Consider the following 27,601-nt stretch of genomic DNA (forward strand, 5'->3'; position numbering starts at 1 on the left):
ACACGTCTCTCCCTCATTCCTGAAGGCTACACGTCTCTCCCTCATTCCTGAAGGCTACACGTCTCTCCCTCATTCCTGAAGGCTACACGTCTCTCCCTCATTCCTGAAGGCTACACGTCTCTCCCTCATTCCTGAAGGCTACACGTCTCTCCCTCATTCCTGAAGGCTACACGTCTCTCCCTCATTCCTGAAGGCTACACGTCTCTCCCTCATTCCTGAAGGCTACAAGTCTCTCCCTCATTCCTGAAGGCTACAAGTCTCTCCCTCATTCCTGAAGGCTACAAGTCTCTCCCTCATTCCTGAAAGCTACAAGTCTCTCCCTCATTCCTGAAGGCTACAAGTCTCTCCCTCATTCCTGAAGGATACAAGTCTCTCCCTCATTCCTGAAGGATACAAGTCTCTCGCTCATTCCTGAAGGATACAAGTCTCTCGCTCTCTCTCTCTGTCATTCCTCGTTACTGAAGGATACAAGTGTCTCTCGCTCTGTCATTCCTCGTTACTGAAGGATACAAGTGTCTCTCTCTCTGTCATTCCTCGTTACTGAAGGATACAAGTGTCTCTCTCTCTGTCATTCCTCGTTACTGAAGGATACAAGTGTCTCTCGCTCTGTCATTCCTCGTTACTGAAGGATACAAGTGTCTCTCTCTCTGTCATTCCTCGTTACTGAAGGATACAAGTGTCTCTCTCTCTGTCATTCCTCGTTACTGAAGGATACAAGTGTCTCTCTCTCTCTGTCATTCCTCGTTACTGAAGGATACAAGTGTCTCTCTCTCTCTGTCATTCCTCGTTACTGAAGGATACAAGTGACTCTCTCTGTCATTCCTCGTTACTGAAGGATACAAGTGACTCTCTCTGTCATTCCTCATTACTGAAGGATACAAGTGTCTCTCTCTGTCATTCCTCATTACTGAAGGATACAAGTCTCTCTCTCTGTCATTCCTCATGTCTGTCAGGCAGCATGACCATCCTCCCAACTGTACTCTTCCTGATAACCGGGGTCCTGAAGGAGACGGCTGTGAAGACACCTGATAACTCCATACCCCTGCCAGTCTCAGGTACACAGACACACACAGACACACAGACACAACAGCTATAAAGGCACCTGGTAACTCCATACCCCTGCCTGTCTCAGCTGCTCTACAGGGTATAAAGACCATCATCACCTCTCCTCTGGGCCGGGCTGAGAAGATTCCCGCTCAGTGGACAGGACTGATCAGGAGTAGTCTGGCTTCTGTTCTAGAATATTCTCAACCAGGTAACATACACACTGTTCTAGAATATTCTCCACCGGGTAACATACACACTGTTGTAGTAGATTGTGTCAGGATGCTGTATCGGTGGCTGTCCAGGCCGTGGCCTGCTGATAATGTTGGAATTGACCTTTAATGAGTGTACTTCTATCTTTATTATACCAACGCGTGTTCCTCAGATGAGTCTCGTCCCAACATGGATGAGGTCAGTATGCTGACGGCCATGACCCTCTTCCTGCTGTCTGCCAGTTCAGAGGTCATAGGAGTCACTGTGCTGCAGCAGGGCTGTATGGAACGTTATAGGAACGCACTCATCTCCTCTGACCCCTGGGTACGACACACACACACACACACACACACACACTGCTTCATTAAAGTGTTGAACTCCTCTGACCCCTGGCCCATTTAATGTCTATTGTCAAAGGACACAGAATTATCTTTTTGCTTCATCCCCGCTCCAAGACACATACACCCCCCCCCCCCCCCAAGTCTCTATTTGTCCCTGAATGTGTGCATGTCAGTAATCGGTTTCTCCCTCTCAGGTCCAGGCGCGGTGTTACCAACTCCTCCTCTCCGTGTTCCAGCACCCCAGCCGAGCGTTATCCACCCCCTACATCCACGCCCTGGCACCGCTCATGGTAGAGAAGCTGAAAGGGGTGGAGAGGAGCCGCCCAGGCACGGTCACGGAGCTGCAGGCCGTACAGGAGGGCATCAGGGTTTTGGAGAACCTAGTGGGCATGGCAGAGGAACAGAACAGTATGTACTGTTGGTAGAAATGCTGCACACACAGGGTTAAAACAGTCACGGAGCTGCAGGCCATACAGGAAGGCATCAGGGTTCTGGAGAACCTAGTGGGCATGGCAGAGGAACAGAACAGTACCACCATGGTCTGATCGTGGGGCACAAGCCTCTTGATCAAATCTAGTTTGTTTCCTAATACACTCCCTTAAGTATTTTACTACTGAAAATATCCACCAAAGGGTCACACAGGTTTCTCTGCATCATGCATGTTTTCAATGACAGCTGTTTGGAAATGCATGAATCCAGATTCTATTGTTTTTATTCCTCAGTAAAGATCATGCTGGGACATCTAAGAGTTTGTAAAAAAAAAAAATATGACTTTCAGGATATTTATGGTTCAGTAGAGAAACTCGTGAGAACATAATTGAGTTGTTTTCCTGGTGTCTGTGTCCTATTCGAGTGTCCTATTCGAGTTGGATAACTTGTTAGAGGTATACATCTCCCTATAAAGACTGTAAAAGCCTTTCTGTAACTAAACGCCTCTTTTCATGCGTTGCCTTGTATATCTGGGCTGGGAACGTTAGTCTGGACTTATGGTCTGTGGTTTTAGACTCGGTGTGTGTAGTAGAGGGGAACGTTAGTCTGGACTTATGGTCTGTGGTTTTAGACTCGGTGTGTGTAGTAGAGGGGAACGTTAGTCTGGACTTATGGTCTGTGGTTTTAGACTCGGTGTGTGTAGTAGAGGGGAACGTTAGTCTGGACTTATGGTCTGTGGTTTTAGACTCGGTGTGTGTAGTAGAGGGGAACGTTAGTCTTGACGTTAGTCAGACTAAGGCTTCCAATACGGATTAGTTAATTCTCCTCTATACTGTAGGTTAGACTAAGGCTTCCAATACAGATTAGTTAATTCTCCTCTATACTGTAGGTTAGACTAAGGCTTCCAATACAGATTAGTTAATTCTCCTCTATACTGTAGGTCAGACTAAGCTTTATGAATCACAATATTTTATGTCCTCTCGCTCTGAGATACTGATCAGTTTTTTTTCATAGAGCAAATGTTAACTAACAAGATGCTATGTTCATCTAGTTCATCAATGTTTGTCTCCCTCAATTTGTCTCCCTTTCTCTTCCCTTCCGTCTCTCCCTCTATCTCTTGCATCTCTCCCTCCCCCTGTTTCCCTCCCTCCCTCTCCGTTTCCCTCCCTCCCTCTCCGTTTCCCTTCCTCCCTCCCTCTCCGTTTCCCTCCCTCCCTCCCTCTCCGTTTCCTTCCCTCCCTCTCCGTTTCCCTCCCTCCCTCCCTCTCCGTTTCCCTCCCTCCCTCCCTCTCCCTGTTTCTTTCCCTCCCTCCCTCCCTCTCCCTGTTTCTTTCCCTCCCTCTCTCCCTCTCCCTGTTTCTTTCCCTCCCTCCCCCCCTCTCCCTGTTTCTTTCCCTCCCTCCCTCCCTCTCCCTGTTTCTTTCCCTCCCTCTCTCCCTCTCCCTGTTTCTTTCCCTCCCTCTCTCCCTCTCCCTGTTTCTTTCCCTCCCTCCCTCCCTCTCCCTGTTTCTTTCCCTCCCTCCCTCCCTCTCCCTGTTTCCCTCCCCCTCCCTCTCTCCCTCTCCCTGTTTCTTTCCCTCCCTCTCTCCCTCTCCCTGTTTCTTTCTCTCCCTCTCCCTGTTTCTTTCCCTCCCTCCCTCCCTCTCCCTGTTTCTTTCCCTCCCTCTCTCCCTCTCCCTGTTTCTTTCCCTCCCTCCCTCCCTCTCCCTGTTTCTTTCCCTCCCCCTCCCTCTCCCTGTTTCTTTCCCTCCCTCCCTCCCTCTCCCTGTTTCTTTCCCTCCCTCCCTCCCTCTCCCTGTTTCCCTCCCTCCCTCCCTCTCCCTGTTTCTTTCCCTCCCTCTCTCCCTCTCCCTGTTTCTTTCCCTCCCTCTCTCCCTCTCCCTGTTTCTTTCCCTCCCTCCCTCCCTCTCCCTGTTTCTTTCCCTCCCTCTCCCTGTTTCCCTCCCCCTCCCTCTCTCCCTCTCCCTGTTTCTTTCCCTCCCTCCCTCCCTCTCCCTGTTTCTTTCCCTCCCTCCCTCCCTCTCCCTGTTTCTTTCCCTCCCTCCCTCCCTCTCCCTGTTTCTTTCCCTCCCTCTCTCCCTCTCCCTGTTTCTTTCCCTCCCTCCCTCCCTCTCCCTGTTTCTTTCCCTCCCTCCCTCCCTCTCCCTGTTTCCCTCCCCCTCCCTGTTTCTCTCCCTGTTTCCCTCCCTCTCCCTGTTTCTCTCGCTCCACGTCTCCATCCTGTTCCCTCTCCAACAGGGGTCCAGTTGCTGGCTCTGCTCGTCCCCACCCTGGTCTCCTATCTCCTGGATGACAAGGCCTTCTCCTCTGCTCCTCCTGCCTCCAAGGGCCTACATGAGTTTGCTCTCCAGAACCTGATGCGGATCGGGCCCCTCTACCCAGCTGCCTTCAAGACAGTGATTGGAGCCGCACCTGAGCTCAAGACCCGCCTTGAGTCGGCCGTCAGAGCCAATCAGGCGAGCAGCAAAGCTAAAGCAGCAGCCCTATTGGCCCAGCCAACTGTGCAGGCCGCGCCCACCATCAAACTCAAAACTAGTTTCTTCTAAATATTCCTGAAATGCAGACTACTTTATCATCCTGGTGTAACGTTGTTGTCGTCTGATACGTCACTCATGTCTCTAAGATGTTCTTTATTTAACTTCGTTCTCGGTGGATGAGATTTTTCTACTTAGTTTTCTTGAAGTTGGCAGATAGCCTAGTGGTTAGAGCGTTGGGAGGCAGGTAGCCTAGTGGTTAGAGCGTTGGGAGGCAGGTAGCCTAGTGGTTAGAGCGTTGGGAGGCAGGTAGCCGAGTGGTTAGAGCGTTGGACTAGTAACTGAAAGGTTGCTGGATCGAATCCCCGAGCTGACAAGGTACAAAATCTGTCGTTCTACCCCTGAACAAGGCAGTTAACCCACTGTTCCTAGGCCGTCATTGAAAATAAGAATTTTTATCTTAACTGACTTGCCTAGTTAAATAAAGGTAAAATAAATATTATAATAATAAAGTCCAGGAAACAAGTATGTAAATAATATAATTAAAGGGTATTTTAATGTCCACTTCCACAACCCCTGTAGAGAGAGAGAGAACTGCTTTTGATGTCATTTGAATATATTGTTACTATTTTAGAGCTGGATCTATTTTTTACATCTTAAATGGAATCCTATTCCCTATGTAGTGCACTCCCTTTGACCAGAGTAGTACACTCCCCTTTTGACCAGAGTAGTGCACTATTTAGGGAATAGGGTGCCATTTGGGACTCTTACATTGAATATGTAAAGGGACCTACTCCGTTAAATTCTTTTGAATTTAACGGAGTAGTTATAGTTTGTTCTTTGTTTGCTTCCTTATTGGTCTGACATCATCATTCCTTGCGGACTCTTGTACTCCGTGAGTCTTGGTTACATTTGGTAAGACTGATGCATCGACATGGCTGTATCCACTGTAAGACAGGATTCAATCATGCGCGTGTTTCTAATGGAATTTGTTTGTTGCATGTGGAAACCTTTGCAGAAAGAGTCTACCTTTTAAGTAAATTGCTTGTTTTTGCTGTTCTTGTCTTGAGGCTTTAAACTTCACCCAAGCCACCCTTTTCAATAATGCATTTAAGTGTTTGGCATCTGTTGTTCATAAAGTATTTTGCTTGCTGTTCCTGTGTATTAAATAGACCTCTCACAGGCCAGTCTTTCACAACACATTAAATAGACCTCTCACAGGCCAGTCCTTTACAACACATTAAATAGACCTCTCACAGGCCAGTCTTTCACAACACATTAAATAGACCTCTCACAGGCCAGTCCTTTACAACACATTAAATAGACCTCTCACAGGCCAGTCTTTCACAACACATTAAATAGACCTCTCACAGGCCAGTCCTTTACAACACATTAAATAGACCTCTCACAGGCCTGTCCTTCACAACATTCCCTGTTTGAGAGAGACAGTTCTACTGAGGAACCTTAGCTGATGTGTGGTGATCCATGCTAACACAGCACATGGGATGCATGATTTCATGACTTCTGAAGGAAAAAAATCTATGGGGAAGATGAAGTAATGATTTTATAATTGTTTTGATTGCCTGTAAATAGTTGGTTATTATTTAAAGGTAAATATAAAGATACATAAAAAAAAAAAAAGACCTGAAAAAGCAATCAATCAGTTTGTGAACAACACGAGTGGGGTAATAATGTCAACAAAACAATGTTATGCTAACATGGCATATCAACTCATGAGTCACTACCCACAGTTAATAAAGTCACTGATGACCCACTGTTAATAAAGTCACCTACGACCCACAGTCACTTACGACCCACAGTTAAAAATCAAACCACTACCCACAGTTAATAAAACCTACAGGTTTTTTTTTTGTCACTTTTTTTTCACTTCTGTTTTTGCTCCAAGTGTTTACTGAGTTAAGCATGTCTTTTTCTTGTACAACTGCACACAGAAGTTGAATCATGTGCATGATATCAAACTACAATGAGAGCTCAAAGCTCCTGGCCCAGAGAGGTTATGGTGACCATTTACCCAGCTATTGGACAATGCCTACAGTTATTGGAGAAGGTATCATGTCAATAAAGCTTCTTTGAGATTATTACCTTGTGTATTATATTTTAATATTAATGACAATTACATTGCTGTGCCATGTAGGCTACTGATAATAGTGTATCATATACTAGTTATGTGTGATAGAGAAGAGATGTTTTTGAAAGGTTATCAATGAGGAGGTTAATGCCCTGGGGGAACGGGATAGCGTTGATTTGATTTGTTTTAAAAACCCGGGCGTGAGCCATCTGCCCCGTCAAGAGCCGACGGCTGAAAACAAAAGTGATGTACGTCAAGCGTGTGGATGAGTTCGGAGTCAATGTTTCCACATGCAAAAGGGCTTGCTCTTTATAAAAACAGATACTTTTACTTGCCTTCTTTATGTATCTGAACTATACATCAGGCTTTTTTTGTTGACATTATAACCCACCCGGTTATGTTCAATTTGAACAAGTTGCTCCTCCCTCACCGTTTTCTCCTGGTGCATAGACGGGCCATAATACAGATTAGCTGGTTCAGTCTAATCGAACTCCCTGGACAGGCTTCGACTACAGGGCGGTTGTACCCTTAAAGACGGTATCCAAACTTTCCCAGGCGAGGGACGCTGCTCTGTGGATGACCCTATGCTGTTCCCAACCTGTTGTGTAGGTTCGAAATGAAAGATTTATTTGATATTTTTTACAACCACCCGAGCCACGGCCTGTCCACCCGGCTATCATGCAGAAGGCGCGGTCAGTACAGCTGCATCAAAGCTGGGACCGAGAGACTGAAAAACAGCTTCTATCTCAAGGCCATCGGGCTGTTAAATAGCCATCACTAGGCGGCTTCCGTAACCCTGCACCTTAGAGGCTGCTGCCCCATATACATAGACTTGAAATCACTAGCCACTTTAATAATGTGTATTACATAATACATATGTAATACACAAGGTAAAATATATATATGCTGTAATCTATTGTACTGTATTTTAGTCTATGCCACTCCGACATTGCTCATCCTAATATTTATGTATTCGTTAATTCCATTATTTTACTTTTAGGTTGTGTGTATTGTTGTGAATTGTTAGATATTACTACACTGTTGGAACTAGAAACACAAGCATTTCGCTACACCTGCAATGACATCTGCTAAGCATATGTATGTGACAAATAACATTTGATTTGACATTATTGATCTGGGTTTTTCCGGGACTACCTCTATGTCCTTACATGGTGTGGGTGTGATCATGTTCTCTGTCGTCGGTCTGTGACAGCTGGCTGTCAGAAAGAGAGCGCCCAGTTTCTCCAGAATAGCGAGAGAGGTCTGTCCATATACCCGTACTTTCTGTTTCTGCTCTTCACATCACTTACCGTAGCTAAACTATAATATCTAGACTTCACGAAGGAGTAAAGACACAAAAAAGAGAAGATATATCCGTTCGTGACCTGAACCGAGCCCTGGCCATGGACGAACAGGCAGGGCCCGGTGTTTTTTTCAACAACAACAACTCGATTTTAGCGGGCGGTGGGAAGGTACTGCTGCCGGAGGGGGATGCAGGGGAGGCGGCGAGGGCTCCGTACAGTATCCCGGGGATCCTACACTTCCTGCAACACGAATGGGCTCGTTTCGAGGTGGAGAGAGCTCAATGGGAGGTGCAACGCGCCGAATTACAGGTTAATTATTAACTTTTATATTTAATTCACTTTAATACAGGATGGTTTGTACTGGTAGCGGATTTGTAACACACTAGTCATGGTTTCGCAACATATGTGATTGTTATGCTTAACATTAAGGTATCTTGCAACTAGTTAGCACTGCAGCGTACCTTGGTTGGTTAGCATATGCTAGCTAACTAGTTAGCTAACCGCCAGGTTAGCAACTCTTTATTGTCAAGTAAGACGCGAACTAGCCTAGCTCCATGTATTTAGCTTGTTCTGGACGATGTTTAGTTTACACGTTAGTTAACTAGTCGTTTTTTTGTTCAAATAAACTAGTTAACTAAAAATTTTAACTAACCTATGTTGAGTCTAGCGCCAAAAAATGGGACGTTTTGTTTGTGTAGCAAGCTAACTAGCTAATGAATAAACTAGCTGAAATTCCCCAAAAGGGTGGCTAACCCAGTTAGCTAGCTAATGTTATAGCTAGCAATAATATAACTAACTGGTTGACTAGTCAATCTGCTCTCTGCTACTTTTTTTTAGGAAAATGCAATTTTAAACAATCGTATTGTGTGCAATTACATCATATGAAAGGACTAGTGGACTAGTGTTACATTACAAATTGGTGATGCCATCTCCGAACACAATGAAATTGTATTGGTCACATACACATATTTAGCAGATGTTATTGCGGGTGTAGTGAAATGCTTGTAAAAAAAACAACAAAAAAAACACCACAGTATAGTGTTAATTGTCCATCTGAAGACGGCTGAAGGATAGACGAATGTGTACGGCACCCAAACGTTTCCTGCATGGGTTTTCTTCCTTCCTGACATTTTGAGCTCAGATGGCCCTGTGAAATTTAAGGAAAGCTCAGATGGCCCTGTGCTATTTAAGATAAGCTCAGATGGCCCAGTGTTGTTTAAGGAAAGCTCAGATGGCCCGGTGTTGTTTAAGGAAAGCTCAGATGGCCCGGTGTTGTTCAAGGAAAGCTCAGATGGCCCGGTGTTGTTCAAGGAAAGCTCAGATGGCCCGGTGTTGTTCAAGGAAAGCTCAGATGGCCCGGTGTTGTTCAAGGAAAGCTCAGATGGCCCGGTGTTGTTTAAGGAAAGCTCAGATGGCCCGGTGTTGTTCAAGGAAAGCTCAGATGGCCCGGTGTTGTTTAAGGAAAGCTCAACTGGCACTCTCGTGTGCACCAGGGTGCCGGTGATTATGGCGAGTGGCGACACTAGCATGGGGCTACTATTTCCCAATAATATACTCTTAGCCATCGATGGTAACAAAATGTATAGTTTAGACCACATTTTGAGGCTATACAGTGTTTGTTTAGGAACACGCTTATACGTTTTGATGGGGGTACGACAGTTGAATTAAACTGATGAGGAATCTGTGGGTATATGTCGTTCATTTATTTAGTAACTGCAAATTGCCCATTTTTAGGTCCAAGGACCTTATATGATTTTCAGAGGTAACGTTAGACTGGCTCTGGCAGCCAAATACTCCCATCTAACGTTAAATGTGAATCGATTGTCAATTACAATACGGTTATAGGAACATGTATCCATTTACTTTCATATCACCTTTTTTTTATATATATAAACACACAAAAGCTAAATATACCGTTACTGTACACTGTTTAGCCGGATGTATTACAGTTGCAGCTGACAGTATTTTTCAGTAACACATTTCTGTCGGCCTTCTGTTACACACAGGTGTTCAGGTGCACGTAAGATAGCTAATTAGCACAGGAGCTCTAACATGGAGTCATGGCCCTACCAGAACTCTTATCACTATAAAGGTGTGTAGTAATTTAACCTTGTGTTGTTAGAAAATAATTTCTTGCTGATATGAAAGAAACGTTCCTTAAGTTTCCAAAACCGTTCCGCATGCGATATGTGTTCCCGTTCGGAACCAAGCATTTGGCCTCTTAACTAATATCCCCGTGTACACAATATATCAGTTCCTGTCTATCTTCCACTCTGATTCAGTCAATTATCTGACAAATGAAGTCCCCAGCTCCAGTCTGCATTAAACCTAGGTGTTTTGCAGCAGGAGTTAGGCAGTCTCCATTTGTGTAGTAGTGAGTTTGTGTTTTGGGGACAGGCTTTTGGGGGCAGTGTAGGCCTTCATGACTGAATCTTGAATGATATCTCCCTAGACTCTCTTCTGCATCACTCTGTCTCTCTTCCAGATGAGGCCTGATGTAAATCTCACTGGGGTAAACCAATTGAGTGATTAGGTTACTACTCCATAGAAAATCTTTGGTTTATATGAGTGTTGTCATTACGTAGTGGAATCAAACATCTTTGTGACGTCATCCACACTCACATTTATTTTCCAAGTTATAGCACACATTTTATTTCCAGCAGGTTTTTAAGGATCAAAGAGTTTGCTTTGAGTTTTTTTTCTTCTTCACATTAACAGAAAAGCATGGGAGCTGTAGACATAGGTGGTTACTTTATTCCAACTAAACACTTTATGTAAGCAGCAACAAAAAAATCACTAGCCTAGGCTAAATATCTTTCTACAGTGTGACTAGGCTAGGCTAAATACATTAAGGCTGACCCCAATCAGTCAATTGTTTGGTTGTTAGGCTTCTGGTCGACCCAGATTGTTTTTAGTAGAGCAGTAACAAATTGCGCCCATCTCAGTGAACTAATCCATTGCGGAGGTCTAGACTAAAAGCCAATTTATGCTTGATTTGAAAATGTGGTCGGAGGCTCCATATGGAGGGTGTGATGCTATTGTGGAGCCTCCAGAGGCCAAGTCGAGCTCTGTACCGCATCGCCATGTGCCTCCCAAATGTTGAAACAATACAGAGGGCTCTGTATAGCTCCGCATGGACATGATTGGTTGACGGTAGGTGGGGGCGGTACATCCTGTATAAATAGCTCCGTGAAGAAGTATGAGTACCCTGACTGCTGCTGAGGCCACGTCAAACGTAAATGCTGACGTCCGATTGACCATGCGCCCAGATGCACTTGTCTCTCCAGAATGCACATTCATCAATTCTGTGAATTGTTTGCGTTTAGATTGTTAGTGTATGTCAATTCCCCGTTTTACGTATGTGACTCGTTTCAGGAAACTAGGTGCATGTCTTGCGTCACTTCTTCACAAGAGAGCAATTTCAACGTAAACATTTTATTTTATCAAAATGCGTTTTTTTTGGCAGAAATGTTTTCTGGAACATGTGAACTTCCATGTGTCTTTAATATCAAACTGGTATGCCATCTGTAAATATGAATATAATTGTTTTAAGTTATGAGCCTAGTTGGTTTAGCCACAGAAAAAGAGATCAACCTTCCCGCTAGCCATGATTGGCTGAGATAATGAATGGGCTGGACATGCCGAGAGATGAGTTTGGATTGGTCTGCCATGTAGCACGCTTCTATCTATTTGAGCTGGTCAGTATGTCTAGGTATCCTGTCTAAAGGGCTTTTAAAAAATATATATATCACGTAGTAGAACTGCATAAGTGTTGCTCTCCACTTTCTGGAGGACCGAGTTTTGAAATCAGTGGAATTAGAGTATGAGATGGAGAAAACACCTCTCTCCGGATTACATCTTCAAACTAAGGGCATCCGTGACAGATGGAGAAGCGTCCAACCATGTATACAGGTAAAATAATCTAGCTAGCTACATACATTTTCAGATATTACACATTTGGGTAGCTAGCTAATATTGGCTTGCTCGCTAGCTAACGTTACGTGTATGATCTGTGTAGTAATATTTTTTTTATATCTCAAAGCCATTTGCTTTGTTATTTATAGCCCGATGTTAGCTAGCTAACATTTAACCTGGTTGGTTAGCTACCTGCAGATTCATGCAGGGTAGTGAACTCATGAGTTGGGATTATGGTTGATTGATTTAGCTAGCTAGCTACATGTCTAAACAAAAGACTCCTCTACGCAAGTAACCATTTCAATAGCATGTTCATGATGTCACTGCGACAACTGTCGATAGCCAGTACGAATTTACCAGTTACTTCTATCTGCTCCGATTTCAGAGCACTCTCGTCTGAGTGTGCCAGAACGCAGAATAACTGACAAATTTACAAAGGCTCAATAACCGTTGAATATGGCCGGTGTCAGTAAATGTTGGCAAACAAAGCATCATTTAAATTGTTGCTAGCAGCATAGTTGCAGTCACCAACGCTCTGGATAACATGAAAACAGCCTAACCAGCTCTGCTAGGGTGAGTAAAATGGTCAGTGAGCTGTTCTCTCATTTGTGTCTGGAAGTAGCTAGTAAGCTAGCCAACATTAGCCAGTTAGCTTTGGTGCTGGATTGCTGCTGTTAGGACAGAATGCAAATCCTTAAATAGATGTGGGGCTAAAGTTTGAGGGTGTGAACGATGCTGAATGGGTGTAGACAAAGAAGAGCTCTCCAGTAGGTGTACCAAAACATTAAAAGGCCATTTTCTCAAAAGTCGTGTTACAAGTTTATAAACTTTCAAAGCAGAATTACTTTCCCATTTGTTTCTCAACTGTAGTGTATGATAGAAAATGGTTTGTCTCTTATCCAATGTAAAAAAACACCATCTCAAATGTTGCTATGTAAGATCGAACGGCTGGCCAAATATCACCAGTAGTACATTTACCGTTAATTCCTATAAGAGCTTGTTCAGGATCTTCAAAAGTAGCTAGGATTCATACGGGCCCGGTGTGGGCTACGTCGTCATACGGTGTGGGCTACGTCGTCATACGGTGTGGGCTACGTCGTCATACGGTGTGGGCTACGTCGTCATACGGTGTGGGCTACGTCGTCATACGGTGTGGGCTACGTCGTCATACGGTGTGGGCTACGTCGTCATACGGTGTGGGCTACGTCGTCATACGGTGTGGGCTACGTCCTACGGGCCCGGTGTAGAATACGGGCCCACGGCCCCGGTGTAGGCGACGGGCCCACGGCCCCGGTGTAGGCGACGGGCCCACGGCCCCGGTGTAGGCGACGGGCCCACGGCCCCGGTGTAGGCGACGGGCCCACGGCCCCGGTGTAGGCGACGGGCCCACGGCCCCGGTGTAGGCGACGGGCCCAGTGTAGGCTACGTCTAAAAAAAGAACATGTTTTGCTGTGCCTTAACCCTGTATGTCGTAATTACTGGCAGTTCTTATTATTAATATGTTCAATATTTTTCATTGTGCATCTACTTTTTGTGCTCGTGCTCCTAAATAAAATAAAAAAAGCAGATGTGCTCCTTGTAAAAAAAAAAATATATTTTTTTTTAACAAAATGTCAGCGTAGAGAGCCCTGTAACCGAAGGGTCGCTGGTTCGATTCCCCAAGCCGACTAGGTGAAAAATCTTTCTGTCCCCTTCAGCAAGGCACTTAACCCTAATTGCTCCTGTAAGTCACTCTGGATAAAGAGTGTCTGCAAAAACAACAAAAAATATCTATTGTATCAGTAAAAGAAAATGATCTACCAAATGTTTGGGGGGAAACATACAATATAGGTCAGTATTTGAATAATTTATTTTATACAGTCATTATTACTCATCTGTATCTATAGTACAGCTAAGCAATGCAATGTAGACCTGGGGCCTCATTTATCAACCATGCGTGGGCATCAACCATGCAAAGAGTGAGATTTATCAATATAAACGTGTGTGTGTGTGTGTGTGTGTGTGTGTGTGTGTGTGTGTGTGTGTGTGTGTGTGTAAATGTACGCCTACAGGAGGGAGCTGGTGAGGATGGATGGATGGCTTTATTGGTGAGGATGGATAGATGGATGGTGAGGATGGATGGATGGCTTTGTTGGTGAGGATGGATGGATGGCTTTGTTGGTGAGGATGGATGGATGGCTTTGTTGGTGAGGATGGATGGATGGATGGCTTTGTTGGTGAGGATGGATGGATGGATGGCTTTGTTGGTGAGGATGGATGGCTTTATTTATTTATATACAATTATATACACTTTTAGTATATTTGCCGTTGTTAAAGCAGCTTAAATTGTCCTAATGGTCCACTCTTTGTAGCTATGTTTAATTTTTTACTGGTCAAACCACAACTGAACGAGCCAAATAAAAACCTTTTGGTTGTTCTTAATCTCCGATGCTAGCACCTCTGTTTCAGTCTCTTTTTTTTCATGCATTTCATGGTACGGCAGTGGTGTTTCACGGTACGGCAGTGGTGTTTCACGGTACGGCAGTGGTGTTTCACGGTACGGCAGTGGTGTTTCACGGTACGGCAGTGGTGTTTCACGGTACGGCAGTGGTGTTTCACGGTACGGCAGTGGTGTTTCACGGTATATTGCCCACAGGCTTTAAAGGGATGAATTTGACCGTATATGGTTATTTAGGGACGTTTATAAATGCAAATAGCCAAGGTCTTGCACGAGCACTGACTGCGAACAATTAGTATTTACCAATGGTTATCTCCTGTGTGTGTGTGTGTGTGTGTGTGTGTGTGTATATAACGCTCGTAGGATTGTTTGATAAATAAGACTTTTTCTATTCGTACGAACATTTTAAAACTCTGTTTCGTAAGTAGTATTTTAGAATAGTTTCTACACAACGTTGATAAATGAGGCCTTTATGTTGAGCTTGTGCTTCCTGTTGTTGTTGTTGAGCGCCATGTATCCGTCAGCTCTGGTCCAAAAGAGGTCTCGTTATTCTATAGTGGAACCATAATTCTTGTTTCTGTGGTCCTTTTTTCCCCGTACTACGCTGCTGTGCAACCAACCACCACATGTAGGCTAGGCTAGGCTACTACGCTGCTGTGTTCTGTGTTTCTCCGTTTGCAGTGTAGAAACTAGAAAGTGTTATCCCAAATTCTACTTAGTTAATAGGCCAAACATTGTGTACATTGCAATTTGTCTCTCATTCTGTTCCTTTTCAGATCTTTGCCCTCCCCCTGCCTCTCACACTCTCTCTCATCCAAAGTATGTGTATTGTGTATGTGTATTGGAAATGCAATGCCATACTATGTTCTGTTACACAAAGAGTTTCCTCTCATGCTGCAAGAGCCGGATGTTGGTAATATGGTTAGTGTGTTTGTGAGGTTGGCTGGCTCACTCAGTATTTACTAGCTGACTCAATTCTCAACGGTTCAATTCCGGATTGTAGGGCTGTTTGATGCTGGCTTCATCGGGTGGAGCGCTGTTTGCTGCTGGCTTCATCGGGTGGAGCGCTGTTTGCTGCTGGCTTCATCGGGTGGAGCGCTGTTTGCTGCTGGCTTCATCGGGTGGAGCGCTGTTTGCTATCTCTATCTAAAAGTTATCAAACCAAATGTTTTTTGGTCACATACACATATTTAGCAGATGTTATTGCAGGTGTCGCTAAATGCTTGTGTTCCTAACAACCTGTTGGGAAGGTGACCAGGAAAATTTTTATAATCCTAAAGTTCACCCTCACATTTGAGGAAATGTAACGTTTCATATGTGATAACTGAAATATTATGATATATGATTGTCCCACCTAGCTATCTTTACACTAGTGTCTCTGGATAAGAGTGTCTGACTAACAGGTCATTGACAGCAGGGCGACTAAGTAATCCACAGTGGACTGTAGTGACTCACACCCGTCTGTCTGTCTCTGGGGAAGCCTTTTTAAAGTCTCTGTGCTCCTGTTGGAGAAGACTAGGGTTGTGGTACTTAAAGGCCTTTGTTTTCTGTTTGTGTCTCTTGTCAGTGGAGGAGGTGCCACCCGTAGAGAGATCGCTTGGGTTACACGTGCCCTGAGTTGATTTGCACTTTACTACTGTAATGACTCACTTCCTTCCTGTCATTCATATGTTTGTACTGTCTTCTACCAACGCCCCATCTCAGCCTTTAGTCCTCTTCAGGACAGGACAGACCCAGTCATTAGTAGACATGTCTTCAGAACAGGACAAACCCAGTCATTAGTAGACATGTCTTCAGGACAGGACAAACCCAGGCATTAGTAGACATGTCTTCAGGACAGGACAAACCCAGTCATTAGTAGACATGTCTTCAGGACAGGACAAACCCAGTCATTAGTAGACATGTCTTCAGGACAGGACAAACCCAGTCATTAGTAGACATGTCTTCAGGACAGGACAAACCCAGTCATTAGTAGACATGTCTTCAGGACAGGACAAACCCAGTCATTAGTAGACATGTCTTCAGGACAGGACAAACCCAGTCATTAGTAGACATGTCTTCAGGACAGGACAAACCCAGTCATTAGTAGACATGTCTTCAGGACAGGACAAACCCAGTCATTAGTAGACATGTCTTCAGGACAGGACAAACCCAGTCATTAGTAGACATGTCTTCAGGACAGGACAAACCCAGTCATTAGTAGACATGTCTTCAGGACAGGACAAACCCAGTCATTAGTAGACATGTCTTCAGGACAGGACAAACCCAGTCATTAGTAGACATGTCTTCAGGACAGGACAAACCCAGTCATTAGTAGACATGTCTTCAGGACAGGACAAACCCAGTCATTAGTAGACATGTCTTCAGGACAGGACAAACCCAGTCATTAGTAGACATGTCTTCCGGACAGGACAAACCCAGTCATTAGTAGACATGTCTTCAGGACAGGACAAACCCAGTCATTAGTAGACATGTCTTCAGGACAGGACAAACCCAGTCATTAGTAGACATGTCTTCAGCATGATAGTAGTGCTGAGCAATTAGTGCTTTTTGACGTCGGTTCGGTTTCAGTTAGATCATCTTTTTTAATAATCTAGGATTTCGGTTTCAATATATTTCTTTTTAAACATTAAATGCATTATGAAATAATTACATAAAAATTATCACATTTTTTAATGGAATTTCCAAAACCAAGAATAATGAAGGTTCAATTGTTTTACAGTTTTTATTTGATGACTTAATTGTTTTTTTATTCTTTAAAGTCTTCTCATCTCTGTTTAGACGGGCAGTGGCAGGCGGGCAGTGGCAGGCAGGCAGTGGCAGCCAGACAAAGTTGTCCTCCCATACTGTACTGCCTGTAGCCCCCCCCTGCCTGTAGCCCCCTGTCTGTAGATTCCCCTGTCTGTAGTCATCCTAATTAGCTAGTCTGCCTCAGTATGCTGCAGAGCTGTCTGAATAAATCATTGTATTTGTTCTTCAAAGTAGATCAATGAACTGTCCATCCCTCTTGTTGTGTTGTGTACGTTCTCTCATAAGGTACAGTGCATTAGGAAAGTATTCAGACCCCTTCCCCCTTTCCACATTTTGTTACATTACAGCCTTATTCTAAAATGGATTACTTGTTTTTTCCCCCTAAATGTTAAAACAATACCCCATAATGACGAAGCAAAAACAGGTTTTAAGATTATTTATTTATTTGCAAATGTATAAATAAATATGGAAATATAAGTATTCAGACCCTTTACTCAGTACTTTTTTGAAGCACCTTTGGCAGTGATTACAGTCTTAAGTCTTCTTGGGTATGATGCTACAAGCTTTGGCACACCTGTATTTGGAGAGTTTCTACCATTCTTCTCTGCAGATCCTCTCAAGCTCTGTCAGGTTGGATGGGGAGCTTCGATGCACAGCTGTTTTCAGGTCTCTCCAGAGATGTTCAAGTCTGGGCTCTGGCTGGGCAACTCGAGGATATTCAGAGACTTGTCCCGAAGCCACTCCTGCGTTGTCTTGGCTGTGTGCTTAGGGTCATTGTCCTGTTGGAAGGTGAACCTTCGACCCAGTCTGATGCTGCCCAGTGATGCGAGCATACCAGACGAGCTAAATGCCTTTTATGCTTGCTTCAAGGCAAGCAACACTGAAGCATGTACGAGAGCACCAGCTGTTCTGGTAGACTGTGTGATAACGCTCTCGGTAGCCGATGTAAACAAATCCTTTTAAACAGGTCAACATTCACAAAGCCGCGGGGCCAGACTGATTACCAGGACGTGTAGTCAAAGCATGCACGGACCAACTGGCAAGTGTCTTCACTGATATTTTCAACCTCTCCCTGACTGAGTCTGTAATACCTACATGTTTCAAGCAGACCACCATAGTCCCTGTGCCCAAGGAAGCGAAGGTAACCTGCCTAAATGATTACCGATCCGTAGCACTCACGTCCGTAGCCATGAAGTGCTTTGAAAGGCTGGTCATGGCTCACATCAACACCATTATCCCAGAAACCCTAGACCCACTCCAATTTGCATACCGCCCCAACAGATCCACAGATGCAATCTCAATCACACTCTACACTGCCCTTTCTCACCTTGACAAAAGGAACACCTATGTGAGAATGCTGTTCATTGACTACAGCTCAGCGTTCAACACCATAGTGCCCTCAAAGCTCATCACTAAGCTAAGGACCCTGGGACTAAACACCTCCCTCTGCAACTGGATCCTGGACTTCCTGACGGGCCACCCCCGCCCCTAGGCCTGATCACCGACAACGATGAGACAGCCTGTAGGGAGGAGGTCCGAGAACTGGCAGTGTGGTGCCTGGACAACAACCTCAATGTGAGCAAGACAAAGGAGCTGATCGTGGACTACAGGAAAAGGTGGGCCAAACAGGCCCCCATTAACATCGACGAGGCTGTAGGGGAGTGGGTCGAGAGTTTCAAGTTCCTTGTTGTCCACATCACCAACGAACTATCATGGTCCAAACATACCAAGACAGTCGAAGAGGGCCCAACAAAACCTTTAACCCCTCAGGAGACTGAAAATATTTGGCATGGGTCCCCAGATCCTGAAATGGTTCTACAGCTGCACCATCGAGAGCATCCTGACCTGTTGCATCACCGCCTGGTATGGCAACTGCTCGGCATCCATCTGTAAGGTGCTACAGAGGGTAGTGTGTACGGCCCAGTGCATCACTGGGCTCAAGCTTCCTGCCATCCATGAACTATATACTAGGAGGTGTCAGAGGAAGACCCATAAAATTGTCAGGGACTCCAGTCACCCAAGTTATAGACTATTTTCTCTGCTTCCGCAGGGCATGTGGTACCGGAGCGCCAAGAGGCTCCTCAACAGCTTCTACCCCCAAGCCATAAGACTGCTGAACAATTAATAAAATCGCCATCAGACAATTTACATTGACCCACCCCCCCTATTTTTGTAGACTGCTGCTGCTAGCTGATTATTATCTATGCATAGTCACTTTACCCCCACCTACATGTACAAATTACCTCAACTAGCCTGTACCCTGCACATTGACTCTGTACCAGTACCCCCTTTATATAGCCTCCACATTGACTCTGTACCGTAACACCCTGCATATAGCCTCCACATTGACTCTGTACCGTAACACCCTGTATATAGCCTCCACATTGACTCTGTACCGGTACCCCCTGTATATAGCCTCCACATTGACTCTGTACTGGTACCCCCTGTATATAGCCTCCACATTGACTCTGTACCGGTACCCCCTGTATATAGCCTCCACATTGACTCTGTACCGGTACCCCCTGTATATAGCCTCCACACTGACTCGGTACCGGAGCCCCCTGTATATAGCCTCCACACTGACTCGGTACCGGAGCCCCCTGTATATAGCCTCCACACTGACTCGGTACCGGTTCCCCCTGTATATAGCCTCCACACTGACTAGGTACCGGTTCCCCCTGTATATAGCCTCCACACTGACTCGGTACCAGTACCCCCTGTATATAGCCTCCACATTGACTCTGTACCAGTACCCCCTGTATATAGCCTCCACATTGACTCTGTACCGGTACCCCCTGTATATAGCCTCCACACTGACTCGGTACCGGTACCCCCTGTATATAGCCTCCACACTGACTCGGTACCGGTACCCCCTGTATATAGCCTCCACACTGACTCGGTACCGGTACCCCCTGTATATAGCCTCCACACTGACTCGGTACCGGTACCCCCAGTATATAGCCTCCACACTGACTCGGTACCGGTACCCCCAGTATAATGCGTCCACACTGACTCTGTACCGGTACACCCTGTATATAGCCTCCACATTGACTCTGTACCGGTGCCCCCAGTATATAGCCTCCACACTGACTCGGTACCGGTTCACCCTGTATAATGCGTCCACACTGACTCTGTACCGGTACACCCTGTATATAGCCTCCACACATCCTCATAGCATGATTCTGCCACCACCATGTTTCACCGTAGGGATGGTGCAAGGTTTCCTCCAGACGCTTGGCATTAAGACCAAAGAGTTCAGCCTTGGTTTCATCAGACCAGAGAATCTTGTTTCTCATGGTCTGAGAGTCCTTTAGATGCCTTTTGGCAAACTCCATGCAGGCTGTCATGTGCCTTTTACTGAGGAGTGACTTCTGTCTGGCTAGTCTACCATAAAGGTCTGATTGGTGGAGTGCTGCAGAGATGGTTGTCCTTCTGGAAGGTTCTCCCATCTCCACAGAGGAACTCTGGAGCTCTGTCAGGTCAGGTTCTCTTGGTTTCATCAGACCAGAGAATCTGTGTTATTGTTGACCTCTAATTGCTACAGACATTTTTATGGTACCCTTCCACAGATCTGTACGTTGACACAATCCTGTCTCTCTTGTAAAAGTGTATCCATCTCTGTCCGAGCCGGAAAGAACAGGCGCAATGGATTATAGTCATTGTAGTTAATTACCTGCTCTGAACTAGGTTGAATATTTGCGTAATAAACTACAACTCCCTTCAGCCCAGCATTCCACAGTTCTTGTGAATGATTTGATTTCTCTAGAGAAAGTGTTGGGCTCACAAAAAAACTAAATGGAATTCAAGTAATTGAACCAACGTGGGCTCATTGGTTGTTTTAATAACCCAGAATACCCCATTTTTGTTAATCGCTCAGCACCGCTTGATAGTCGACCGTCTCAGTGTAACATCGCAATTTACCCCTTTTTAAAAGAACTTCCGCTTGAAGAAACTAGGAAAAAGTAAATTTTGTCCCTCTTTAGATGCCGTAGCCAGTATACACTTCCTCCAAAAATAGTCAGAATTAGTCTAAAGAACTCAAGAAATGCCATTAATTTTGACTTTTTTTTGCCGAGGAGATCTTAGTCGCACAATTTTACATTTTACTTGTTTGATTTAGTATTTCCTCAAGTGGCAAAATGTGCGTGAAGAAAACTAGTTGTCTCTTGTTGAAGGACAAACATTTAATTGAAGAATCCATGCCGTTGACCAATCACCAAGGAAGAGGCGTGGACTTCAGCTACCAAACTTGGCCTTTCCTCTGGGGGAAAATGTTTAGTGTTCACCAACAGCCAAAGTGTCACCAAGTGCGTAATATTATGATGACACTAACTGTTTGGGATGGGAAACATGCAGACACTTTAAGATACCGTTGACCTTCTTCTCATGTCAAATGAGGACTGCTGACCGATATGAGTTCTCTTGGCAGAAAGATCCCCCCCCCCCTTCTGACTGGGGATTGAACAGGCATATGGCTGCCAAGGTCAGAGGGATGCAGAGGCAGCACCTGGTCGCGCCCCATAGGGAAAAGTTGAAGAGAAACCTAGAGGGAAGTTCTACTGGGTCATATCCACTACAGGGCTGATGTTGAAGCAGACTGACTGGATCAGTGCCTTCATGGCTCTGGTCCACACCAGTCAGTGTAACTGTACTCTACCTCATCAATCAGTGCCAGGGAGAACGCTGTGCTAATCACAGTCCTCATTCTACTGTCTTTCTGCTTTGTTAGCTACAATTTACATTTTAGTCATTTAGCAGACGCTCTTATCCAGAGCGACTTACAGTAGTGAATGCATACATTTCATGCATTTAAATTTTTAATTTTTTTAATGTTTGTTTTGTACTGGCCCCCCGTGGGAATCGAACCCACAACCCTGGCGTTGCACACATCATGCTGGCGTTGCAAACACCATGCTCTACCAATTGAGCCACAGGCTACGACACTAAGTCTAAATAAATACACTTAAGGAAGCAGTGTTTCTTCCTAATCTGACAGAAAGCCAACATGCTGTAGGCCACAAACCTCTTGTCAGGGCTTGTGTCTCTGATGTTACTGTTCTGGCCAGTCTGTACTGTCCTGGTTAAAGTCTACTGATAGGAATGGTATGTGTGGAATGTTATGTGGCTCGTTATCAGGTGAGACATCTGTGGTGTTCTATGGGTTGTGGTGTAACTGACAGAGACAGGCTAGGTAACAGCTAACCCTGTGTTCACTATTCACAGAGACAGGGTTAGCTGTTACCTAGCCTGTGTTCACTATTCACAGAGACAGGCTAGGTAACAGCTAAGCCTGTGTTCACTATTCACAGAGAGAGAGAGTTATTTGCATGGTAAATATTAGGCTTCAGCCTTTGTTTGTGTTTCACCACTAAGGGGGGACAAGTCAACAACACTAGTATAAGAAAGTTGAGACCGATGTAAGTCTGTATGTGTTTTGAATCTGTGTGTAATTCTACGTGCGTAGTGGTAGGAGTGAGTGGATGGAGTGAGCTCAGCCTGTATCTGACTTAGACTGTCTAGTGAGAGAGAGGTGCTGGGCCTGGGTGTTTTTAACACAGTTGTCTGTGTGTCGGCCCTAAATGGATTCATTGTGTTCGACGCCTCTGTGATGACGCAGAACTAGATGAGAGGAAAACATGTCTGGAATGTACAACACTCTACTCAACCTAGCTGGGATCCTATCTGATAGAAACTAATGTTACTCAACCTAGCTGGGATCCTGTCTGATAGAAACTAACGTTACTCAACCTAGCTGGGATCCTGTCTGATAGAAACTAACGTCTATATTGTATGGGTCTGTGTTTTCTTATATAAGGTGTTGTGCGAGTCACAGAGGTACACATTGTCTCTACCTACTTAGTACCTATAGCTACCTATCCCTCTACTACTTAGTACCCATATAGCTACCTACTTAGTACCCATATAGCTACCTACTTAGTACCCATATAGCTACATACTCCTCTACTACTTAGTACCCATATAGCTACCTACTTAGTACCCATATAGCTACATACTCCTCTACTACTTAGTACCCATATAGCTACATACTCCTCTACTACTTAGTACCCATATAGCTATCTACTTAGTACCCATATAGCTAGCTACTTAGTACCCATATAGCTACATACTCCTCTACTACTTAGTACCCATATAGCTACCTACTTAGTACCAATATAGCTGCAAACCCCTCTACTACTTAGTACCCATATAGCTGCAAACCCCTCTACTACTTAGTACCCATATAGCTGCAAACCCATCTACTACTTAGTACCCATATAGCTGCAAACCCCTCTACCTACTTAGTACCCATACAGCTATCTACTTAGTACCCATAGCCACCAACCCCTCTAACTACTAAGGTCCCACAGTTGACAGTGCATGTCAGAGCCAAAACCAAGCCAAGGAATTGTCCATAGAGCTCCGAGACAGGATTGTGTCGAGGCACCAAAAAATGTCTGCTGCATTGAAGATCCCCAAAAACACAGTGTCCGCCATCCTTCTTAAATGAAATGAGTTTGGAACCACCAAGACTCTTCCCAGAGCTGGCTGCCTGGCCAAACTGAGCAATCGGGGGAGAAGGTCCTTGGTCAGGGAGGTGACCAAGAACCCGATGGTCACTTTGACAGAGCGCCAGAGTTCCTCTGTGGAGATGGGAGAACTTTCCCGAAGAACAACCATCTCTGCAGCACTCCACCAATCAGGCCTTTATGGTAGAGTGGCCAGACGGAAGCCACTCCTCAGTAAAAGGCACATGACAGCCCGCTTGGAGTTTGCCAAAAGGTACCTAAACTACTCTGACCATGAAAAACAAAATTCTGTGGTCTGACTAAACCAAGACCGAACTATTTTGCATTAATGCCAACCGTCACGTCTGGAGGAAACCATGCATCGCTCATCACCTGGCCAATACCATCCCTATGGTGAAGCATGGTGGTGGCAGCATCATGCTGTGGGGGATGTTTTTCAGCGGCAGGGACTGGGAGACTAGTCAGGATTGAGGGAAGATGAACGGAGCAAAGTACAGAAAGATCATTGATGAAAACCTGTTTCAGAGTGCTCAGGACCTCAGACTGGGGAGAAGGTTCACCTTCTATCAGTACAATGTCCCTAAGCACAGCCAAGACAACGCTTCGGGTCAAGTCTTTGAATGTCCTTGAGTGTCCCAGCCAGAGCTCGGACTTGAACTTGATGTCATTATGGGGTATTGTGTGTAGATTGAGGGGGGGGGGGACCATTTCATCCATTTTAGAATAAGCTACCTACCCTTCTACCTACCATTCTACCTACGCTATCCCATCTTCACCCCTTAATAACCCCCCCAAGCTTTCGTCTAATGCAACCATTTAACGTCAGCGGACTGAGACTGGGAGCGGACTGAGACTGGGAGACCCTTATCCTCTGGCCTGATAAAGCAGCTAGCCAGTCAGCCAGCCGGAGTGAGGACTGTAATGTTGGTAAAAACTCTTCCTGTTTCTTTTTATGGCCCAGTTGACTTCTAGCAGCATTCCAGCTAAGGTTAATGTTAGATTGAGGAGGGAGGGATGGAGAGCCAAAGACAGTCATTCTCTTGCTTCTATCTTCTCCTCTCTCCATAGTCCCCTACTATCTCTGTGACTGGACACTGGGGAGGGATGAAGGGATGCTGAGCCAAACTAATTCTCTAAAGAGCTGTCCTCTCTTCACAACCTAATCCTCTTCGTCTGTCCTCTCCCCTCTCCTCCTATTGGTCACTGGAGGACTGGCCAGGACACCAGTGGCCTGTTTTAGCCACATCGTTATATAATCTTATAGGGACAGTCTCTACAACCTCTGTGAAAGCATGTTGGCACTGCTCAACATGGCATCCTAAATGTAGATTTAGATTGCGTGTCTGTCTGTGGACTTCAGGTGTGTGTGTGTGTTTCTCAGAGGAGCTTGGATAAATCAGAAGACTAATTTCCGTTTCTCTGCAACAATGGACATTAATGAAGAAAAATACAATTACTTTAATCTCTGATTATTATGTGGATTAATTTTAGGGACCTCTAAAATATTTTTTGTCTGATTTTTCTTTACTCCATTTTATTTTTTCCTAGCGGCTACAGTAAGTGTTGATGTACGCACCGCGCCACACAGACAGACAGAGGGGCGTTCCTGAGCTGTTTCATACTAATCACTGATGCATTTTGTTCATGTCTTAATTATATTTAACTTGTGCAGATTTTCTAATACGTTCAATACATTTATGCCAAACAAAAATATAAACGCAATATGTAAAGTGTTGGTGCCATGTTCCATACAAGCAAAAATATTATTTCTCTCAAATTTTGTGCACACATTTGTTTACCTCCCTGTTAGTGAGCATTTCTCCTTTGCCAAGATAATCCATCCACACAGGTGCACCTTGTGCTGGGCACAATAAAAGGCCACTCTAAAATGTGCAGTTTTGTCACCCAACACAATGCCACAGATGTCTCAGGTTTTGAGGGAGTGTGTAATTGGCCTGCTGACTGCAGGAATGTCCACTAGAGCTGTTGCCAGAGAATTGAATGTTCAGTGCTCTACCATAAGCCGCCTCCAACGTTATTTTAGAGAATTTGGCAGAACGTCCATCCGGCCTCACAACCACAGACCACGTGTAACCACGCCAGCCCAGGACCTCCACACCTGGCTTCTGCACCTGCGGGATCGTCTGAGAACTGCCACCGGACAGCTGATGAAACTGTCTCAGGGAAGCTCAACTGTGTGCTCGTCGTCCTCACCAGGGTCTTGTCCTGACTGCAGTTCGGCGTCGTAACTGACTTCTGTGGGCAAATGCTCACCTTCAATGGCCACTGGCACGCTGGAGAAGTCTGCTTGTACAGTTGAAATCCCGGTTTCAACTGTACCTGGCAGATGGCAGCTGTATGCTGTCGTGTGGGTGAGCGGTTTGATGACGTCAACGTTGTGAACCGAGTGCCCCGTGGTGACGGTGGGGTTATGGTAGGCATAACGAACACACTTGCATTTTATCAATGGCGATTTGAATGCCCAGAGAACTTGACGAGATCCTGAGGCCCATTTTGTCGTGCCGTTCATCCGCCGCCATCACCTCATGTTTCAGCATGATAATGCACAGCCCCATGTCGCAAGGATCTGTACACAATTCCTGGAAGCTGAAAATGTCCCAGTTCTTCCATGGTCTGCATACTCACCAGACCTAGTTGGGGCGGCAGGTAGCCTAGTGGTTAGAGCGTTGGGGCGGCAGGTAGCCTAGTGGTTAGAGCGTTGGGGCGGCAGGTAGCCTAGTGGTTAGAGCGTTGGGGCGGCAGGTAGCCTAGTGGTTAGAGCGTTGGGGCGGCAGGTAGCCTAGTGGTTAGAGCGTTGGGGCGGCAGGTAGCCTAGTGGTTAGCGCGTTGGGGCGGCAGGTAGCCTAGTGGTTAGCGCGTTGGGGCGGCAGGTAGCCTAGTGGTTAGAGCGTTGGGGCGGCAGGTAGCCTAGTGGTTAGAGCGTTGGGGCGGCAGGTAGCCTAGTGGTTAGAGCGTTGGGGCGGCAGGTAGCCTAGTGGTTAGAGCGTTGGGAGGCAGGTAGCCTAGTGGTTAGAGCGTTGGGAGGCTACAGCGTTGGGAGGCAGGTAGCCTAGTACCGTAAATTCCGGACTATAAGCCTTATTTCCATATATGAACTGTAACTCTGTAAAACCTTTGAAATTGTTTTATATTTTTGTTCTGTATAGCCGATTCCCTACTAGGGTCAATGCATTTAGTCTTCCCTACTAGGGTCAATGCATTTAGTCGATTCCCTACATTTTTCTTTTTAATATTGTTGAATTCCGTTTTTAATATCTGAGTTCTGTGATTCCGTCCGCGTTCTCCGCAGCACAGATTGGATATGGCCCTGCAGTTTCTCCAATAAGGCTGGGAATTGCCAGGGACCTCGCAAATACAATATTAGCACGATACTTTGGTGACAGTTTGATATGAATTGAGAGACTCACGATTTCTATATGTATTGTGATTTGTTAATGATATATATATTTATTTATTTATTTTTATATATTTTTTTGTTGCCATTTTGATGTTCCAAACATATTGCAGAGAGATGAGAGCGAGCATAAGGAAATGAGTATTGCTTAGTCATGGAAATAAGTCCTGAAAAACATTTTTGGTTCACTAATTTAAAAAGGTGAACAAGCTATAGGATGAAAATAATCTGTATTTTGGCGCAGATACAGAATTTTTTTTTTTAACGCTACCTTGCAAAAAACGAATATCTTTTTTTTTTTTTTGTCAAAAGTATCAATATAATATCATCCAAAAGTAATATTGTGAAATGTAACTGTTTTTCTCCATCACTACTCTCCAATGTGGACCTCTTCAGCTTCGTAGATAAATCATTAGTCTCAGATGAATGTGGTTTAATCTCTCGTCTCTGTGGACTGAACAGACGGAGAGTTTCTATAGCCTACAGTATGTAAATGTTATGTTCCAGATGGAGAGGGCCTGTCCGGGTTCTGAGGATGTGCTGGATGTGTTTCTATAGAGGGATGTTGTGTTTTGGAGGATGGTGGGTGGATGTGTTTCTATAGAGGGATGTTTTGGAGGATGGTGGGTGGATGTGTTTCTATAGAGGGATGTTTTGGAGGA

At 45.1% G+C, this 27,601-nt stretch overlaps 2 protein-coding genes across 8 annotated transcripts in view; both read left to right on the forward strand.

Moving 5' to 3' along the window:
- The window catches only part of heatr5b (HEAT repeat containing 5B), a 114,393-nt gene extending 107,793 nt beyond the window's left edge, over positions 1 to 6,600 (forward strand). For all 7 annotated transcript variants that reach the window (XM_045702260.2, XM_082965722.1, XM_045702261.2 and 4 more), the window contains 5 exons: positions 954 to 1,055; positions 1,133 to 1,255; positions 1,430 to 1,581; positions 1,793 to 2,006; positions 4,266 to 6,600. In XM_045702260.2, coding sequence (XP_045558216.1) covers positions 954 to 1,055; positions 1,133 to 1,255; positions 1,430 to 1,581; positions 1,793 to 2,006; positions 4,266 to 4,573 — 899 coding nt within the window. In that variant the 3' untranslated portion in view covers positions 4,574 to 6,600. The remainder of the gene's footprint in view (positions 1 to 953; positions 1,056 to 1,132; positions 1,256 to 1,429; positions 1,582 to 1,792; positions 2,007 to 4,265) is intronic.
- A 1,208-nt stretch (positions 6,601 to 7,808) lies between these two features.
- LOC106593463 (striatin) overlaps positions 7,809 to 27,601 on the forward strand; it is a 68,609-nt gene continuing 48,816 nt past the window's right edge. Inside the window, 1 exon segment of the mRNA XM_045702265.2 lies at positions 7,809 to 8,203. Within this exon segment, the coding sequence (XP_045558221.1) occupies positions 7,994 to 8,203 (210 nt within the window). The 5' untranslated portion in view covers positions 7,809 to 7,993.

Source organism: Salmo salar, chromosome 19, assembly GCF_965601325.2.
Source record: "Salmo salar chromosome 19, fSalSal1, whole genome shotgun sequence".
In the NCBI taxonomy this organism is placed as follows: Eukaryota; Metazoa; Chordata; class Actinopteri; order Salmoniformes; family Salmonidae; genus Salmo; species Salmo salar.